Raw genomic sequence first — 17,880 nt, 5'->3', positions numbered from 1 at the left:
AAAAAACATCTAATTGTAAACAACCTCAATATTTAACCACAATGAGATAGTCAAATAAATTTCAGTGTCCTTACATTTTGGTATTTATACAATTATTGAAATTATGTTTTGAAGATTTTTTTATATGAGGAAATACATAAAATAAAACTTTAGCTTAAAATGCTATACAAAAAACTTTGTACAAGATGATTTCAACTTTTCGTAAATAAATAGATATGTATGTATTTGAACGTGCAGGAAAAAGGCTGGAAGAAAAAATACTAACATTTTGACAGTGTTTATATCTAGATAGCAGAATTTTGTGTGGTTTTTAATTTTGTAATACTTTTTTCTACTTTCTAAATTTCCTACAGTGAGTCACATTTCTACTTTTAATTTTGAAAAATTATAATGACAGACTCACCTAGAGATAATATTAGTGATTTTCTGATCATATTAGACAATTATTATTACTTTTCTTAGTTGTGATAATGATATTTTGATTCTACAGGAGAACGTTCTTACTTTTTGGAGATGCATCCTGAAACAGGGGTGATTTCTCATGAGCTTTATAATTTACTTTGAATCATGGGTAAAAAGATATATTTATATGGAGAGAAAAGGAGGAAGCAAAATAAATTAACTTCTCCTGCACACTCTCTTCAAAAAAAGGGATCAATTTATCAATTCTGCAGCAAAGACGAAACCCTAGTCACATTGCCTTTATGTCTCTATGTGGAATTATAGACAAAACAAAAACTTACCCATTGTCTGAATTGTTTTATACCTGTAGTCAAATTCATCTTGCAGATCTTCTAAATATTTGGTGTCTTGTTCTGTCATCTTTTTACAAAGAAAACATACTCTGTTGTTACAATTAAGCATGTCAATGCAACAACATCACCCATCATCAGTATTTCAAAATACACTGTTTGGTGCTTGCAATCCCCAGTAATATCCCAGACTAACTATACAGAATCTACATTTCTAAAGAGCTAATGCCCATGAACGTTGAATAGCGCTAGAAGAACCAGACTGAAGTTGCTCTTCCATTTTCTCTTCCTGAGTGTTTGCAGATTTCAGCACCTTGCCTCTCATTTCCCAGTTAATTCCAAATGATGCAACTAATATCTTTTTTATCTGAGAGTATGGATACATTTTTCATTTTAGCTCCATACAACTCTGTATTAATGTACCAACTATCTTTTTGCTTAAAATCTCCATTCTCAAATGATATAGTTTATGACAGTTGAGTCTAAATTTTTTCCTCTCTACCTCTTAGAAAAAAAATATCTGTGGCTCCTCTGTGTCTCCTGTTCATTTCTGTCTTTGAGATTTTTACTTTTACTCTTCTCCAAACCTGGTGATGTTTTTCTGCTCAGATATAATGGTGTCAAGATCTGAGCTAAAGGCTTTTCATATAGTATTATCTCACGTAGTCCTGACAACAATCCTGTCACAGTGGTTATCCTCACTTTTACAGATGAAGAAGCAGAGGTTTAGAGGTGTGAAGCAGCTTACTCGCCTAAGGTCGCATGGCTTCTCACTGATGGAGTCTGGTGCGGAAACCCTAATCTCCAGTAAATTGAAGTTAAAAGCTTCCCACAAAGAAATTTTTTCTAATATGAACATAGTGTGTGAGAGATATTTATCTTATAACAAATTACCCTATGATTTCTGTACACACTAACTTTGGGCACGTAAGAGAAAGATGCATAGTATGGTGACAACAGCTAGACTTTCCTGGTGTCTGTAAGAGATCACTCACCTGCACACTATTTTTAATGGCAGCCACTTTGTGCTCCACATTCCTCTGTCTTTCTGAAACTGAAGAACTTTGTAAGGATTTCTCCAGAGGTCCCTGGAAAAACAATGTCTTGAAATTTCAATGATGTTGATAAAACAGGTTTATGAAGAATGTAGTATATGTAATATACTTTGAACTGAGGTATGGATGAGTATGATATGAAATACTCTACAGCCATTAAAAACCATGCTGTAGAAAAATATTTAATGACATACAAGTAGTGTTAAATCATTAAGAAATAGAGCAAATTATAAGACACCATATGTTTGTGATCTCTGTTGCTTGTATATGTATGTATATATATTTATACTTATTTATTTATTTATAAAAATCTGGATATATGTATAGACATGTAAACTCAAGTACATGTGACCTGAAGAACACACATCCCAAAATATTATCATTTGCTATCTTTGAGCAGTAAAATTACGGATGATTTTATGGTTAAATTTTTTCCCCCCTAATTTTCTATAACAGACCCATATTGCTTTTGAAATTCTATAAAATGAATACATGTAATTTAAAAATTAATATAGTGAAACTACATTAAGTTGGACTTAAATTAAGAATTAGGGATGTTGAATCTGCCAGGATGAGATTTATTTTTACATTGGAACAGAAGGAGTTTGCTAAAGAATATGTAAAAATGTTAGGCTGGCTAAATAGAAAGGCTAACCAGCTACTCCAAGCCCCATTTCTTTTTTTTTTCCATATTAAGTATGATTTTATAACTTTATTTTTCATTCTGTAACACATTGTAAACAGCTTTCTGTGTGATTAAATATATATGAAAATCATGATTTTTAACAGCTGTATTCATTATGTTTGAAGCTGTAAGGTCAGTGGAATGTTGTGAAATGTTTCTGTTGGCTGCACAGAAGGACAACATTGTTTCCTTCTTTTCAAAGAACTCTTTAACAGTCATGTGTTCATCTCAGGATCCTAAATTCCTTTTCCAAATTCTAAGAGTAGCTTTCTCTTTGATTTATTCTCATGTGTGACATTCTTTTTTTTTTTTTTCTTGTGGTACGTGGGCCTCTCACTGTTGTGGCCTCTCCCGTTGCGGAGCACAGGCTCCGGACGCGCAGGCTCAGAGGGCATGGCTCACGGGCCCAGCCGCTCCGCGGCATGTGGGATCCTCCCGGACCGGGGCACAAACCCGTGTCCCCTGCATTGGCAGGCGGACTCTCAACCACTGCGCCACCAGGGAAGCCCTCTCATGTGTGACATTCTGCACATCCCTCCCACCACCTGAGTTCAGGTTTCCTGGTCTCCAGCTTCATCCTTCTCCTTCACCCTTTACCAAAATTCAAAGGCAAGTCTGGAGATGTCAAGGCTCTCCCATTTTGCTCACCACCAACTACAGTAAAGTCCAAACTCTGGTGCTAACCACTTCGGGCTCCAAATGTGATCTAGCTTCATTTAGGCTTTACTTTCCCTAGTTGGGGAGAAGTCTCTATGTCCCAGGCAGGTAAATGAAGAAGCAACCCTTTCTCTTCCCCCTTATTCTCCCCACTTCATCCCAAAGGAGAGGATGGTTTATAGCAGGGGTCCCAAAGCCAGGGCCACGGACCACTACCAGTCTGCGCCATTAGGAACCGCAAGCCCCATTTCTTGGCCACTCTAATAATCTGGCATTGAGTACATTCCTTAGGTATAACGTTTATATAGATATCTAGAGTTGAGAGTTAGAATGTCAGTAAACCCTTCACCTTACACTTGGATGGGGACGTATGGTTAGAAAGGATGATGACTTGACTAAGATCTATATCAAATCAGTGGCAGAACCTCAAGTGGAACCCAGGTCCTTGACTGTCAATCAAGTGTTTTTTCAACTATATCACATTCTTCAGATGGGTAAAGCCTTTGTAGAATTCACTCTCATTTTGGCCCCCATTATTTGTGTGTGTGTGTGTGTGTGTATCTCCATATATTTGTCTACTGGTTCAAAATTTACAAACTAGTGTTTCTTTTGTGGTAGTATATAGCACTAGCAGATTGTTTGCGGAATGATTTTGATGAGCATCTATTCAAATAAATGTTTCTAATTTGGCTGATACCTGACATTTGAAGAGAACAACAACACACACACACACAGACAAAATGACTAGAGATAAGAGGGCTATGAAAAAGGACAGCTCAGAATATATATGCAAATATCATACATTAGTAACAGCATCTCAATGTTCACCCAAAAAGCACTGAATCAAACTATATTTACTTTAGAAACCCACTAACTTTAGATTTTAAATTAAATAAAGGTGATACCATTCTTCTTTATCATCTAAAAAATAAGAGTAAGTTGTTAAAGCTTCATACTTCTCTAAAAACAGCCATAACCTGACAGCAACTAAATCTGAGAATTTTTTTTTTTTTTTTTTTTTTTTTTGCGGTATGCGGGCCTCTCACTGTTGTGGCCTCCCCCGCTGCGGAGCACAGGCTCCGGACGCGCAGGCTCCGGACGCGCAGGCTCAGCGGCCATGGCTCACGGGCCCAGCCGCTCCGCGGCATATGGGATCCTCCCAGACCGGGGCACGAACCCGCATCCCCTGCATCGGCAGGCGGACTCTCAACCACTTGCGCCACCAGGGAGGCCCTGAGAATTTTTAATAGTTGAAAAAAGATACTTTTCTTGGATCTTCAAAAATAAATACACTAGTGTGATTTACTATCTTATGGAGTGTGACATGTGGAAAGTTGATTACTCATATGCTCTTTGCTTTTCAAAAGGATTAACTGAAAAAGTATTCCCAGGGACTTCATATTCCTCTATTTATCTTTGATGGGGGCTCTGAGTTCTTTCAGCATAGTGGGATAAAATATAATCTAAAATATTATTGGCAAGGCAAAGCACACTGAAACAATAAACAAGCAAATATTTATGGAGTTTCTGTAATACAAAATTCCTGATTGTGGAGTAGTTTGGACTTGTGGGGTAGGAAATTGGGAACTACTGAAGGGTTTGAGCAAGATCAATCCCTGAGGATAAACATGCTGAGAGAAACAGAGCCTAAATGGTAGTTAGGAATTCAGCCAGGAGGTGGTTACTCTATTCCTCAATTGATATAGTAAGACCATGGACCAGAGTGTGAGCAGTGGAAACAGAAAAGGATGTATAGATAGGATTCCAGAAACAAACTCTGGAAAGACTTGGTAGTTATCTCAGTAAGGAGGCAGAGAAAAGGAATTATTCAAAGATAATCCGAAGACCTTGATTCCAAGTGACTAGAAGGATGATGGGACCATTAACATAGGCAGAAGAAGATGGCTGGAAAGAAGACTAGAATTTCTGTTTCAGAAAAATTGAGTTCCAGGTGATGACAGATTACAATGGAAGAAAATATTACCTGAACAGGCATGTTGGCTGCAGCCAATATTCTCCTCTCTTCCCTTAAACAATTTGAAATAACCACAGACACATGCATCGGATTTCCATGAAATTTTCCCTGAAAAAAAGTGAACAAACACAACACAAAATCTTAAATATATACATCACTATTTGCAAATGAAAAATAATCTCCAAATAAATATGTGAAATTATTTGGGATTTGTTTCAAGAACCTATTCTATTATAAAGCCACAGAAACTAATATTGTGAATGTAGATGCCTACGCAGGATACTGCTCTGTCTCTAAAAGTTATTTTTAATAATTAAAAATAGTTCTTGAGCACCTCTGTAGGAAAGGCCCTGAAATCACACTCAGGAGGATCAGTTTACTTTGGGCTTAGGATAAGTTTTACAAAAGTTACTTCTTTGTAAATTATTATGAACTAGGGTGGTCCCAGCTGTTTATTTGTTAACTCTGTACTACATGGTGTGCCTAACGCATTTCTTTTGGTCCCTGTTTGGTGCTCTTCATGTCAATTAGCTCATAACTATATCGGTATGCTAGAGAGAAACTCTATCACACACATTTTAGCAACAATATTTTTATGACATCTAAGTATATACATTTTTTATTACCGATGTTAATGGTTCAGATATTGTAAACTGGCAGCCTGTGGGTCTAATTCAGCCATAAGGTATGTTGTATAAGTTGAAATATTGTAATCCCTTCAGGGGAACATGTACTACCCATAGTTTCCATAGTATCCACCACTGAGTGACCTAGGCACTCATTTACTTTACCTGCCAGGCACCTATAGGTTTTCTTGGTTTACAGGATTAATTTGAACAACACCATCATTTTAATCAGTAGTGTTAAACTTCTTTGTTACTAGACTCTTCCATGGCAGGATTAACAGGAAACACAATAAATGTAGACAAATGCCTTTATTTAGTTTCCCTCTGCCCTCCTGTCTGAAGGAGGTGTTAATTATCCATGAAATGGCCAAAAGGGCAATAGCAGAAAAGATAAAAGTGGAAAATTAATAATCAAAAGTAGATTATACAGACTAGTAAACCAAAGGGTCTTTCTTGGAAAGAAATGAGGTTATTGGTTGTAAACATTTTTAAGGCCTTGACCATTGCCACAATTTTATTAGATGATGCATTCTAATTAGCATTTCTAATTGTAAAACTAGGGTAAACACCAAGTATCTGGTTTCCTGCTTTTCCATATTCTATAGCTTTTAAAACATTTTTCCCCTTTAAATGAGAACACTCCAAAAGAAAAACACAAAAATGAATTGACAGAAACTCTTAAGGTAAAGAAATTAAAATTATCCTATTCATTAAGCAGGGATACCAAATTTCTGATTCCTGCATGCTGACAATTTCAGATTCTCCCTAGTTTGAATTTGTTCTTGTTTTTAAATTTTCCCATTGATTTGTTTTCCCATATTTCTTCCATTTAACTCACCAAGAAAAGCTACGTTTGTTCATTTTGCCTTTATTTTTAAAATATTCCACTGATGAAAATAAAGGGTTTCTCCCAGGGCTAATTTGGAGACTGCTATTTATGTAACGTTGGAAGCTTTTCCTATCCAAGATCAGGAGTTCCTCTAAGATCCCAAGAATCACCACTAATTGTTTTTGTTTTTCTCACTGTTACAGGAGTTCTTCATTGTTGATTATCCAGATACTATCTTTCAGCATTTCTCAGCTCCTTTGTCTATACTTTTTCATTTTTCTTTCCTGCTTGAACTTCTTCTACCTTCCCTTTCAGATTTGGTTCCCCCCGTGTCTTGTGAGGTTAGATTATTCATTTTTTCTCCTTTGTTAAGAGTAAAGAATCACTATTGTTTTTATCCAGGCTATTTTTTCACTTTCCTTTTGCATTTTTCCTAACTTAGCTCTCACTTAAATGTATGAGATGAAAACATCTTATGGAAAATTGACCGCTATAGATTCAAAAACCAAAGTAGCACCTTTTTTAATGATCAGGTTTTTAAAATTTATTTTTTATTGAAGTATAGTTGATTTACAATGTTGTGTTAGTTTCAGGTGTACAGCAAAGTGATTCAGCCATATACGTATAATTCTTTTCCATTATAGGTTATTACAAAATACTGAATATAGTTCCCTGTACTATACAGTAGGTCCTTGTTGTTTATCTATTTTATAGATAGTAGTGTGTGTCTGTTAATCCCAGACTTCTAGTTTATCAACCCCCCTCCACTTTCCCTTTTGGTAACCATAAGTTTGTTTTCTATGTCTGTGAGTCTCATATTAGCATTTTAAATTTTCGTATCAAAGATGTAGTTGTGTTCACCTTTCAGTAGTTACCATGTATACGGACCATGGACACCCCCCCAAAGAAAAAGCACAAACAGAAAAACAGAAACAAACAAACAAAAGAAAACCCACCCTTAAGTGTGTGTTGCTGGGAGGAAGGACGGAAGAGAAATTGCCCTTTTTCTAGCGTGTGTCTGTCTCTCTTAAGTGTAGGTACTGCAAATATCTTCTACTCTGTGGCTCTCTTTTCACTATCTCTTAGTGTCAATAAATAGAAGTTTTTAATTTTAGTGAAGTCAAATTTATTAACTCTTCTGTTTATGGTTAGTGCTTTTTATGACTTAAGGAATCTTTCCCTAATCTACAGCCATGGAGGTTTATTCAAATATATATATATATATATATATATATATATATATATATATATATATTTTAAGCCTTTACAATTTTGCCCTTAATTGCAATTCACTTGGAGCTTGTTAATAATGAGAGGTCCCTTTCACTTTTTTCTATATGAATATCAGTTCCAACAATGTTTATTGAACATTCTGTTCTTTTACCACTGCTCTGCTGGGCCAACTGTCATAAATAAAGTGCCCATATATGGAGGTTTGCTTCTGACTCCATCCCACCTTATGGTTCTATCTGCTTTATCAACAGACTGTCTTAATTACTAGAGTTGTATAATAAGTTTTTTGACATCAAGTAGAATAGCTTTTCTTTGCATTTTTCACATAAATTTTGGAATCACCTTGTCAAGCTACAAACACACATACACATACACACAAGTTGAGAATTTGAATGTCACTAAATCTTTAGATTCTTGGCATTTTTGTGTTCTAATCTATTTATTTAAGTCTTCTTTAATGTCTCTCTATTAAGCATTATAAGTTTCCACAGAGATCTTATACATTTTTTGTTAGGTTTATTTCTATGTAGCTGGTATTTTTCATAATGGATAGTATCTTTCTTTCCTAATTGTTTTCACTGGTATGTAGAAATATATTTGACTTTTATATATTGACTTTAAATCCAGCAACTTTGCTAAACTCTTAATAATTCTAATAATGTACTAGTAATATCTATTACCAAGTCTAAAAATTCATCTGTAGATTCTTTTGGATTTTCTGCAAATACAAATCATATCTTGTATGAGTATTGATAATATTTTTCCCCTTTTCATTTATCTAATATCAGTCAGAACTTCACCTTCATATTATGATTTATTTAGAAATGTATTGGTTAATTTCCAAAGATAGGGATTTTCTATTATCCTTTTTATTGATTGTTATAGATTTTAAAATTCTGATCAGAATAGATGTTCTGAATGACTTCAGTCACTTAAAATTTATTAAAACTTGCTTTGTGGCCCAACATATGGACTGTTTGTAAATATTTCATGTGAGCTTGTAAAAAATGTGAATTCTGCAGTTGTTGGGTGCAAATGTCTTATACAAGTTTGTTAACCCAACTTTGTTAATTGTTTTGTTCAAATTTCTGCATGCTTGCTGATTTTTTTGCCTCATTAATTTTATCAAATATTGAAAGAGGCATGTTAAAATCTAGTTTGTGAATTTTTCTTCTTGTGGTTCTTTCATACACATTCAGACTTGTTATGTATTAGTGAGTCAAATCTTTCATTACTATGAACCGACCTTTATTGTTAAGAATGCTTTTTGCCTTGAAACAAAAATATAAACTATGACATAATGCTTATTATCACTTAGAATTTTTATTTCATCCTATTGAAAGAATTCTTGATTTAATTAAACATATAGATATTTAATATCACATATTCACATCATACCTATATAAAAGGATAAATATACATGAAATAAATTGGTTATGTATTCATAAAACTTCTTTGCATATTTACAATTCAACTTTTCTGAATCTCTTTTCAAATTAGAGTCATTGGCATTCATGTTTTTTCCCATAAAATAATGTCCTCTGGGCCATCAAGAAAGTCAGTGATGCAGCATTTCTTTAAAATGTGCACCACTATTACCTACATTCTGTGAGTTTTGATGCTGGCACTTCCTTGATCTTACCAGAAGTTTTCAACAGAAAGTTTTCAGACAAGAACTAGGACTCACTCACATTCCTTCTGCAAATGGTCCTGAAATGATTTGATGACTGAGGCATTGAGGGGTTGTAGTGGCCTAGTCATGCCATCATGATTCACAATCATTATACTTTTACATGAAATTATTAGGCAACTGTTCAGATACATGTCCATAAAGTCACTGAGAACTAGACTATATAGCAGGCTCCTAGATGTCTGTTCCAGAAGATGTCTAACCAATCCTCTATCAGCTCAACCACCACCTGTACTCTTTTGGTTCATTCCTAATAACATCTTTGAAGAAGTTCTTATTTGTAGACATTGTTTACAGTTTAAATTAAATATGGTGGTACCTTCAGCAGTTGGCAGTTAGGCATAAGATTACAGTGATACACTGCTTTTCATAATCCAAACTCGTACTCTTGATCCTTTTAAAGATCCTTTTGGGGAACCCTCTTACACTTTTGGTGGGAACATAAATTGGTATAGCCACTATGGATAACAGTATGGAGGTTACGGCTAGGGTTAGGGTTAAAAAACCCTAAAAAACCTTAAAAAACTAAAAATAGAGCTATCATACGACCCAGCAATCTCACTCCTAGGCATATATCTCGAGAAAACCATAATTTGAAAGGGTGCATGCACCCTAATGTTCACTGCAGTGCTATTTACAATAGCCAGGACATGGAAGCAACCTTAATGTCCATCAGTACAGGAATGGATAAAGAAGATGTGGTGCATATATACAGTGGAATATTACTCAGCCATAAAAAGGAACAAAACAGTGGCACTGGCAGAGATGTGGATAGACCTAGAGACTGTCATACAGAGTGAGATAAGTCAGAAAGAGAAAAATAAGTATTGTATAATATTGCTTATATGTAGAATCTAGAAGAATGGTACAAATGACCTTATTTGCAAAGCAGAAATAGAGTCACAGATGTAGAGAACAAACTTATGATTACCAAGGGGGGAAGGGGAGGGTGGGATGAAGTAGGAGATTGGGATTGACATATATACACTACTATGTATAAAATAGATAACTAATGAGAACCTATTATAGCACCGGGAACTCTACTCAATGATCTGTGGTGACCTAAATGGGAAGGAAATCTAAAAAAGAAAGGATATATGTATACGTATAACAGATTTGCTTTGCTGTACAGCAGAAACTAACACAACATTGTAAAGCAACTATATTCCAATTTAAAAAAATAATAAAATTAAAAAAAAATCCTTTTGCATTGACAATGTAATTTTGTCTTGTCAGAGAAAACCACCCCCAATTCCTAGCATTACGTATTTGATTAAACACATATTTTAATTTTTCCTCAATGGCATCATGCTGGAAGTTAAGTGCATTCTGTTCAAAATCAGCAGGAAGTTTCTGATAAATGGATATTGTACATCTTAATGATAATCCTGTGCAATGCATGATTCATTTACTCCAGACTGCTATTGTGCTGAGATTTTATTCACCTATTGTGAGGAATTTGCCGATTTCTCTTGTCACTGTTGCTTTGTGTATGATAAGCAATCTTTTTGCATGAGTCTCAATAATAAAATATAATACAGCTTCTACTAGTGGACATCTTCCTTCCTTTGTTACATCCTGCAAAGCACTTTATTGTTGCTTTCTAAGAAAATATGGAATTTAGGACCATCCATCCAGTGACTATTAATTTGCTAAACAAATATCAAATTATGCCCTGCTGATTTGTTCCTGTCCCATTCTGCATACATGAAAACTATTTGTTTCAATCCTAAATCACAGTATTATACTGATGACACTTAAACAGCAATTAAATTCAATGTGTTGTACCAACTGTGCACATAATTCAACTGAAGTGACAACAACATGAATAGCTATGACCCAATTTTACATCACAGAAAATGGCAATGCCATTGTGATTGCTACCTGACAATAGCAATTAAGAGATGCTATTGAATATAAGATGCGTTTTGATTTCAGAGATGTTAAAATGCAGAAAAAAGGTGTCTTAGAATCAACAAATGTGCTATTTTATGATTTTTGCTGCTTTATGCTAAATTCCTTCAAGGAGTACCAGAGTCAGAGGTAAAGGAAGTGATAAGGCTGCTCAAAATAACCTCCTCCATTCAGGTGGCATGAAATTTGAGATTTCACAACTAGACTTTCACTCTTTTGAGTTTCTTCCCCCAGGATCCCCTTTAGAATGCAAAGATATGAGGGAGAGTTAACACTACCTTTAATTAATTTCCTCTGCATTGTGAAGGATTTATCAGATGTGCTCTCTGGCTGCAGTGACCTGACACCTGCAGGTTGAGAGTAATGGGCCCCAGGGCAAATAAAAGAAGTTTCAGGAGAGCCTTGAGAGAGGAAGGCAACAGTAACCAAAGGGGATGTAGGATTCTGAAGAAACATGTAACCAACAACTGTCTGAGCCTAGATTTCTCTAGAAGTTAACCCTGAGACAAAGATTCCAGCGCAAGAAATATAAATGGGAGTTCATCCCAAAAAACACAGTTATGGGAGCGGGTAAGTGAGAGGAGGAAGAGAAGGCATCCAGTAAAGGATGTGTTATCCAGCCATTGGCTAAGATTGGCTGGGAACCCTGGGAATAGGGTAGAACATGTGCCTTAGAGTTATCTACCCAAGGCCTTTGGGAACTGGAGTATTTTTACATCAGTTTTTGTCGTTATTAGCCCTAAAGCAAAAAGACACAGATGCTGGCATTTTTAAGTCCACCTGATTGAACTAAAATGATAAGGTCCAAAGGGATATGGGCAGGGCAGTCCCTACCTCTGCTATTCCAGCTCTCCTCCTAACCTCAATTTGAGAAATTTTTCTTTTTTTTGTGGTACACGGGCCTCTCACTGTTGTGGCCTCTCCCGTTGCGGAGCACAGGCTCCGGATGCGCAGGCCCAGCGGCCATGGCTCACAGGCCCAGCTGCTCCGCGGCATGTGGGATCCTCCCGGACCGGGGCACGAGCCCATGTCTCCTGCATCGGCAGGTGGACTCTCAACCACTGCGCCACCAGGGAAGCCCGAGAAGTTTTTGACTTCTCATTTTTTTTAAACTACCTGCAACCATACTACACTCAAATGTTGATATTTCTTCTTTTATGGTACCTCTGAGATATGAAGCAGTTGTCTCCAATTACAGAGTAAAATGTTTTCATTCCCGTTTTTATTGGCAATCTGCAATCTACTGTACACTTCTGGCTGCCAGCTCACTCTCTCCCCTTTTATCATCCCAAGTACTGCTGTTAAATCATGTTTATCCTTGCTCCTTACCAGTGTCAAACACACTGGCCATGACAACACGCTCTCAGCTTCAGCCTCTTATTGTTTCCTTCCCTTTGTTCTGAGCACACGATTTTTCTTAATGGCTTCTTCCTAAGACTTCCTCACTAGAATCATAAGGATATGTCTACGGTGAAAAAAAAAACTACTAAATTGAAGAAGAGCTAATCCAGTTATCTTAAGGCTGATTTAGATGTAGAATGGTCAGTCTAATAGATTTAAAAAACAATTTTCTTTCATGATAATTAAAATGACAATAAGGTACCACTCCACATCTATTAGGTTAAAATTCAAAATGCTGACCTCACCAAATGCTGGTGAGGATATGGTGCAACAGGAACTATTAAATGGTACAGCCACTTTGGAAGACAGTTTGGCAGTTTCTCACAAAGCTAAAAATACTCTTATCATACAAACCAGCAATCATGCTCCTAGGTATTTACCCAAATGAATTAAAAGCTTATGTTCACATAAAAATCAGCATACAAATATTTATAGCATCCTTATTCATAATCATCAAAACTTGGAAGCAACCAAGATGTCCTTGAATGGGTGAATGGATAAGCAAACTGTGTAGATTTCTATGACGGAGTATTATTCAGTGATAAAAAAGAAAAGAGCTGTCAAGCTACACAAAGACATGGAGGAAACTTGAAAACATATTGCTATGGGAATACTGTAAGGCAGAACTATGGAGACAGTAGAAAGATCAGTGGCTGCCAGAGGTTTGAGGGGAGGGATGGAGGGCTGAATAGGTGGAGCACAGGGGATTTTCAGGGCAGTGAAACTATTCTGTATGCTACTGTGATGGTGGATACATGACATTAGGCATTTGTTAGAACTCAAAGAACTGTGTAACACAAAGAATGAACCCTAATGCAAACTATGAACTTTAATAATAATGTATTATTGGTTCATCAATTATAACAAATGTACAACACTAATAATTCAAGATGTTAATAATAGGGGAAAGTCTCTGCCAGGGGTTGGGGGGAGGGGCTAAGGGAGTATGTGGGAACTCTCTGTACTTTCCACTCAATTATTCTGTAAACTGAGACAGCTCTAAAAAAAAAAAAAGCCTATTTTTAAAAATTGTCACTCTGAAGTCACAGTTCTCACATATCTTTGTGCTATTCCATTTGCCAGGAATGAACAAATTCAAATGACTAGAGTGGCCTGCCTCTCTTGTTCAGTTAGTTTTAAATTCTCTCATCACCACAAAGATTTTCTTGATAAAAGAGAAGTGAGGTATAGATTCTCCATGGATACAAATAATGAATGCCCTATTTCTATTTATGCTAATAATAATACATCCATCTTAAAACAAATTAACTAAAAATTAACTGCAGGTATAAATAGTTTGTCTTGGTCTATTTTTTAAATTAAAAGAAAATATTTCTTTTTTTTTTTTTTGGCGGTACGCAGCCCTCTCAATGTTGTGGCCTCTCCCGTTGCGGAGCACAGGCTCTGGACGCGCAGGCTCAGCGGCCATGGCTCACGGGCCCAGCTGCTCCGTGGCATGCGGGATCTTCCCGGACCGGGGCACGAACCCGTGTCCCCTGCATCGGCAGGCGGACTCTCAACCACTGCGCCACCAGGGGAGCCCAAAATTAAAAGAAAATACTTCTTAAAGGCATCAAGTATGTTTTTTTATAAATTTGGAGTCTATTTCCAGCAGCATGTTCTATGTCTGTGAAGGCTTAACTCATCCTAGGCAATTGCTCTGTGAAGCAGCTGGAGCATTCTCTATATAAAGTCAGGGGAACCTGCATTTGTGGCTGTTACTAGCTGTGTGACCTTAGGCAAGTCACTTCTTAACCTTCATTACTCTAATTGCCCCTTAGTCAGTTGAGATAATAACACTTATCATTTGTCATAGAGTCAATGTGGGGAGCATGCCAGACAATTGAGAAAGAGCTTTGCCACTTGTAAAGCGCTCTAAAAACAGGAGTTTTCTATGTTGCCTCATCAGTGTGTTAGGAGAGTTTGAAGCTCATAAATGGTAAATCAGTAAAAACAAGATAAAAATCTTCTTATTAGTTTCACAGAAAGGAAGAAAACTGATTAAGAAGCCAATGAACACCGGGTTGTATTCTGGGAAATATATTTACATGAATACAAAACAAACTCCAGAAAAAGGAAGACTATGTATTGGGGGTTCTCAAAACATTAAAGAGTAGGGACTTTCCCAGCATTTCTTTAGGATTAACTTGCACACGGGCACAAATGCATTAAAAGCTGCTTTGACTAAAAACTCAACTCATGCAAGCTAGCAATTAGAAATAATAATACCGTGCTCCCACCTGAGCATAATTCATAACATCTTTGGAAGAAAATGATCAATACTACATTTTCTATGCAAAGAAAAAGGCCTGGGAAGGAATGTGACAAACTCTCATTAATGATCATCCTTGGGGAAATGGGATTGGGTGGCTGGATATTTTCACTTTTACCTCAATTCTTTGGTATTGTTGGAATTTTAAAAAATAATTAAGCATGTGTTCCTTATATGATTAAAACGAAATAAGTAGTGATAAATTACACATATATACTCCATGTCAGATCCTTCTCTTTGCTTTATTTATGCAAAGGTGTTTGTAAAAGATGAATGTTGGCTTTGAAAATTTGTTATTCAGGTGAGAAGAGAGAAAGGGAGAGTCAGAACCTAGTTAGATCATGATGATGACTAAAATCCAATGCTTTGGGGGAACTCAGAGTCTTGTAATTGAGATAAATGAATTGCTTAATTCAAAATGACAGGATGAGAACAAGGTAGATGTTAACAAACTCTACTTATCATTTATATGTTTGAACATAACAATAGCAGAACCTGTCATTTACTGAATACCTATTATATGCTGGGTGCATTATAAAAGCTGACAATAGCCTGCAAGGTACATATAGGAAGCCCAAAGGTCATGTCATTTGTGAAAAGTCATAGAATTCAGAAGCTAAGGTGAAGGAGCTCTTCAGAAACCAGATTTATCTCATTCCACAAACTATGACCTTTCCAAATCTCTACTGCTTTATAAAAAATGCATTCCTTGTTTATTTAACTGGACCCCTACAGCCACAGGTGCATTTAATTTTATTTTCCCTGGAAATTATCTTTATAGTATTTCCTATGATAAATCTGTTCAAGGATTAACCTTTCTTTATGGAACCTCAAGATAGTTGCAGTGGTTAAACAAACCAACAGAAAATTACCATGTGTTTGACTGTAAAATTATTAAATCACTTTTCCTGAGATGACTTAGGTCTTAATAACCTCTGGCAGTTATACTTGCTATTTGTAGAGGCAATCTGACATGGACCCTGAGTGTCCCTGTGTGATCTTGCTGGTATGCCAAGAATACAAAGCCCTGACCACTCATCACTCGTCTCATTTTTCGGGGTTGTATTTGCAGCAAGCAACCTTAAGTGATGAGCTAACATCTCGACCCAGCTTAAGAGAAGGCTTGCTTCCCCTAGCTATAAAAGCAGTGAATTCCTCAAGCTAATTGTTCCTCTCCTGTTACACAACCCACTGAGTGTGCTGGATCTGTGTCACCCCTGTAGGACCTGGGGGACATGGGAAACCAATGCAAATGGGCATGAAGCTCTGGCTACTACTTTTGCTGTGAATAATAAAGTCTTTGCCACTGATCCGGAAGTCTCATGTTTTATCTGGCACTCATGAAACAATAACAAGCTCATTGGTTAGTTTGAGAGGAAGGTAAAATTCTAGATCTTGCACACTTCTCGATACCAATTTGTATCATAAAACTTATCACATAGCATTTCTATTATTTATTTCTATGTCTTATTCCCCATCTATACTCAGCATCTTTCAAAATCAGGAACTGGTCTTCTTCAAGATGGAACTTGAAGTAGCTGTCACCTTATAGGAACCTCATAAATGCTTGTTGAATAATCAAATGAGAAGATAAATAAATTACAGTAATTCCTTACTAACTGAGAAAGAATAGAAAAAGCATATTATTCAATTGCAGTGTTGGTAAAGATGCTGTCTTTAAGTCCTTCTGGAGTTTTTATTAGTCACCTAACCCTAGTAGCCAGGAAGATATAAAACTAGAGTCTTGAGATTAGTTGGAAGAGAACAACAAGGTATGAAATATTCCTGGAGATGGCAACTTTGCTTCTCAAAGACCTGATGGGATCCTCACCCTGGCTGACCACTGTCACTGGTAGTGAGGCTGCCTTGGGGAGATGTGAACAGTGGGGATGATGCTCTGAGTCTCTTGCTCTCTGTATGGTAAGACACATACTTTACTGATAGTAAAAGAATCGATGTCCTTTGCTTATGTCTAGTAGGATCCTTCAGTCACCCTTTCACCCTTTCTCTCATGATAACAAGGATACATCATCATTATAATCGAAGAATATTTAGACGAGGGTATAAAGACAAGAAAATGGAATCCTAAATGTAAAAATATTGATAAAGAAGGTATACACACATCTCTCTTGTTGAGGATATGTGTATATCTAGAAAAAACAAGAGACTAGTAAAAAATTCTAGAATGAATAAACAAGAGGACACTTTTTTTCTACACTGGCAATAATCATCTCAGACTGACAATGGGGATAATGTTGCATTCAAAGTAGTAAGGAAAGTATTTTTAAAACTTAGGAATAAATTGAACAAGAAAGGTACACATTTTACATCAATTAAACTAGGGTCATACTAAAGACTTTAAACAAGATCTGAGATGGCATAAATTAAAAACACAACATAGAATAAGCATAACAGAATTTTAGGATGTGAGACTTTATCCTAAAAATGTTAATTATCCCAAAATGAATACATATATTTAATGCAATTGAAGTTAGACTTCCAAGAGTTGCTTTTGGAGGACTTGGATTGAAAGAAAGAGGCAATAAAGTTCATATGAAAGAAATGTTGCACAACAGTTAAGAAAATTACAAAAGCTAATTAATTTTTCAGTGCTTAAAATACATCAGGGAATTTTCTAAGTGTTCTATGTTTTATTTCATTTAATCTTCACAGCAACTGTTTGTGATCAGTACTATCATCCTGATTTTACAGATAGGTATGCTGAGATAGAAAGATGTGAAGCAACTTGAAGCCAAGATTCAATTTGACTCCAGAGTGTGTGCTTTCAACC

The 17,880-nt window shown here is 36.2% G+C and overlaps 1 protein-coding gene across 1 annotated transcript in view; it reads right to left on the bottom strand.

Annotated features, from left to right (window-relative positions):
- The window catches only part of STAT4 (signal transducer and activator of transcription 4), a 92,216-nt gene that overhangs the window by 35,117 nt on the left and 39,219 nt on the right, over window positions 1-17,880 (bottom strand). Inside the window, exons 3-5 of the mRNA XM_060106656.1 lie at window positions 5,134-5,232; window positions 1,748-1,840; window positions 744-822 (exon numbers count right to left, since the gene is read on the bottom strand). Of these exons, the coding sequence (XP_059962639.1) occupies window positions 744-822; window positions 1,748-1,840; window positions 5,134-5,232 (271 nt within the window). The remainder of the gene's footprint in view (window positions 1-743; window positions 823-1,747; window positions 1,841-5,133; window positions 5,233-17,880) is intronic.

Source organism: Mesoplodon densirostris, chromosome 8 (assembly GCF_025265405.1).
Source record: "Mesoplodon densirostris isolate mMesDen1 chromosome 8, mMesDen1 primary haplotype, whole genome shotgun sequence".
In the NCBI taxonomy this organism is placed as follows: Eukaryota; Metazoa; Chordata; class Mammalia; order Artiodactyla; family Ziphiidae; genus Mesoplodon; species Mesoplodon densirostris.
This window is presented reverse-complemented; position numbering and strand designations above follow the sequence as displayed.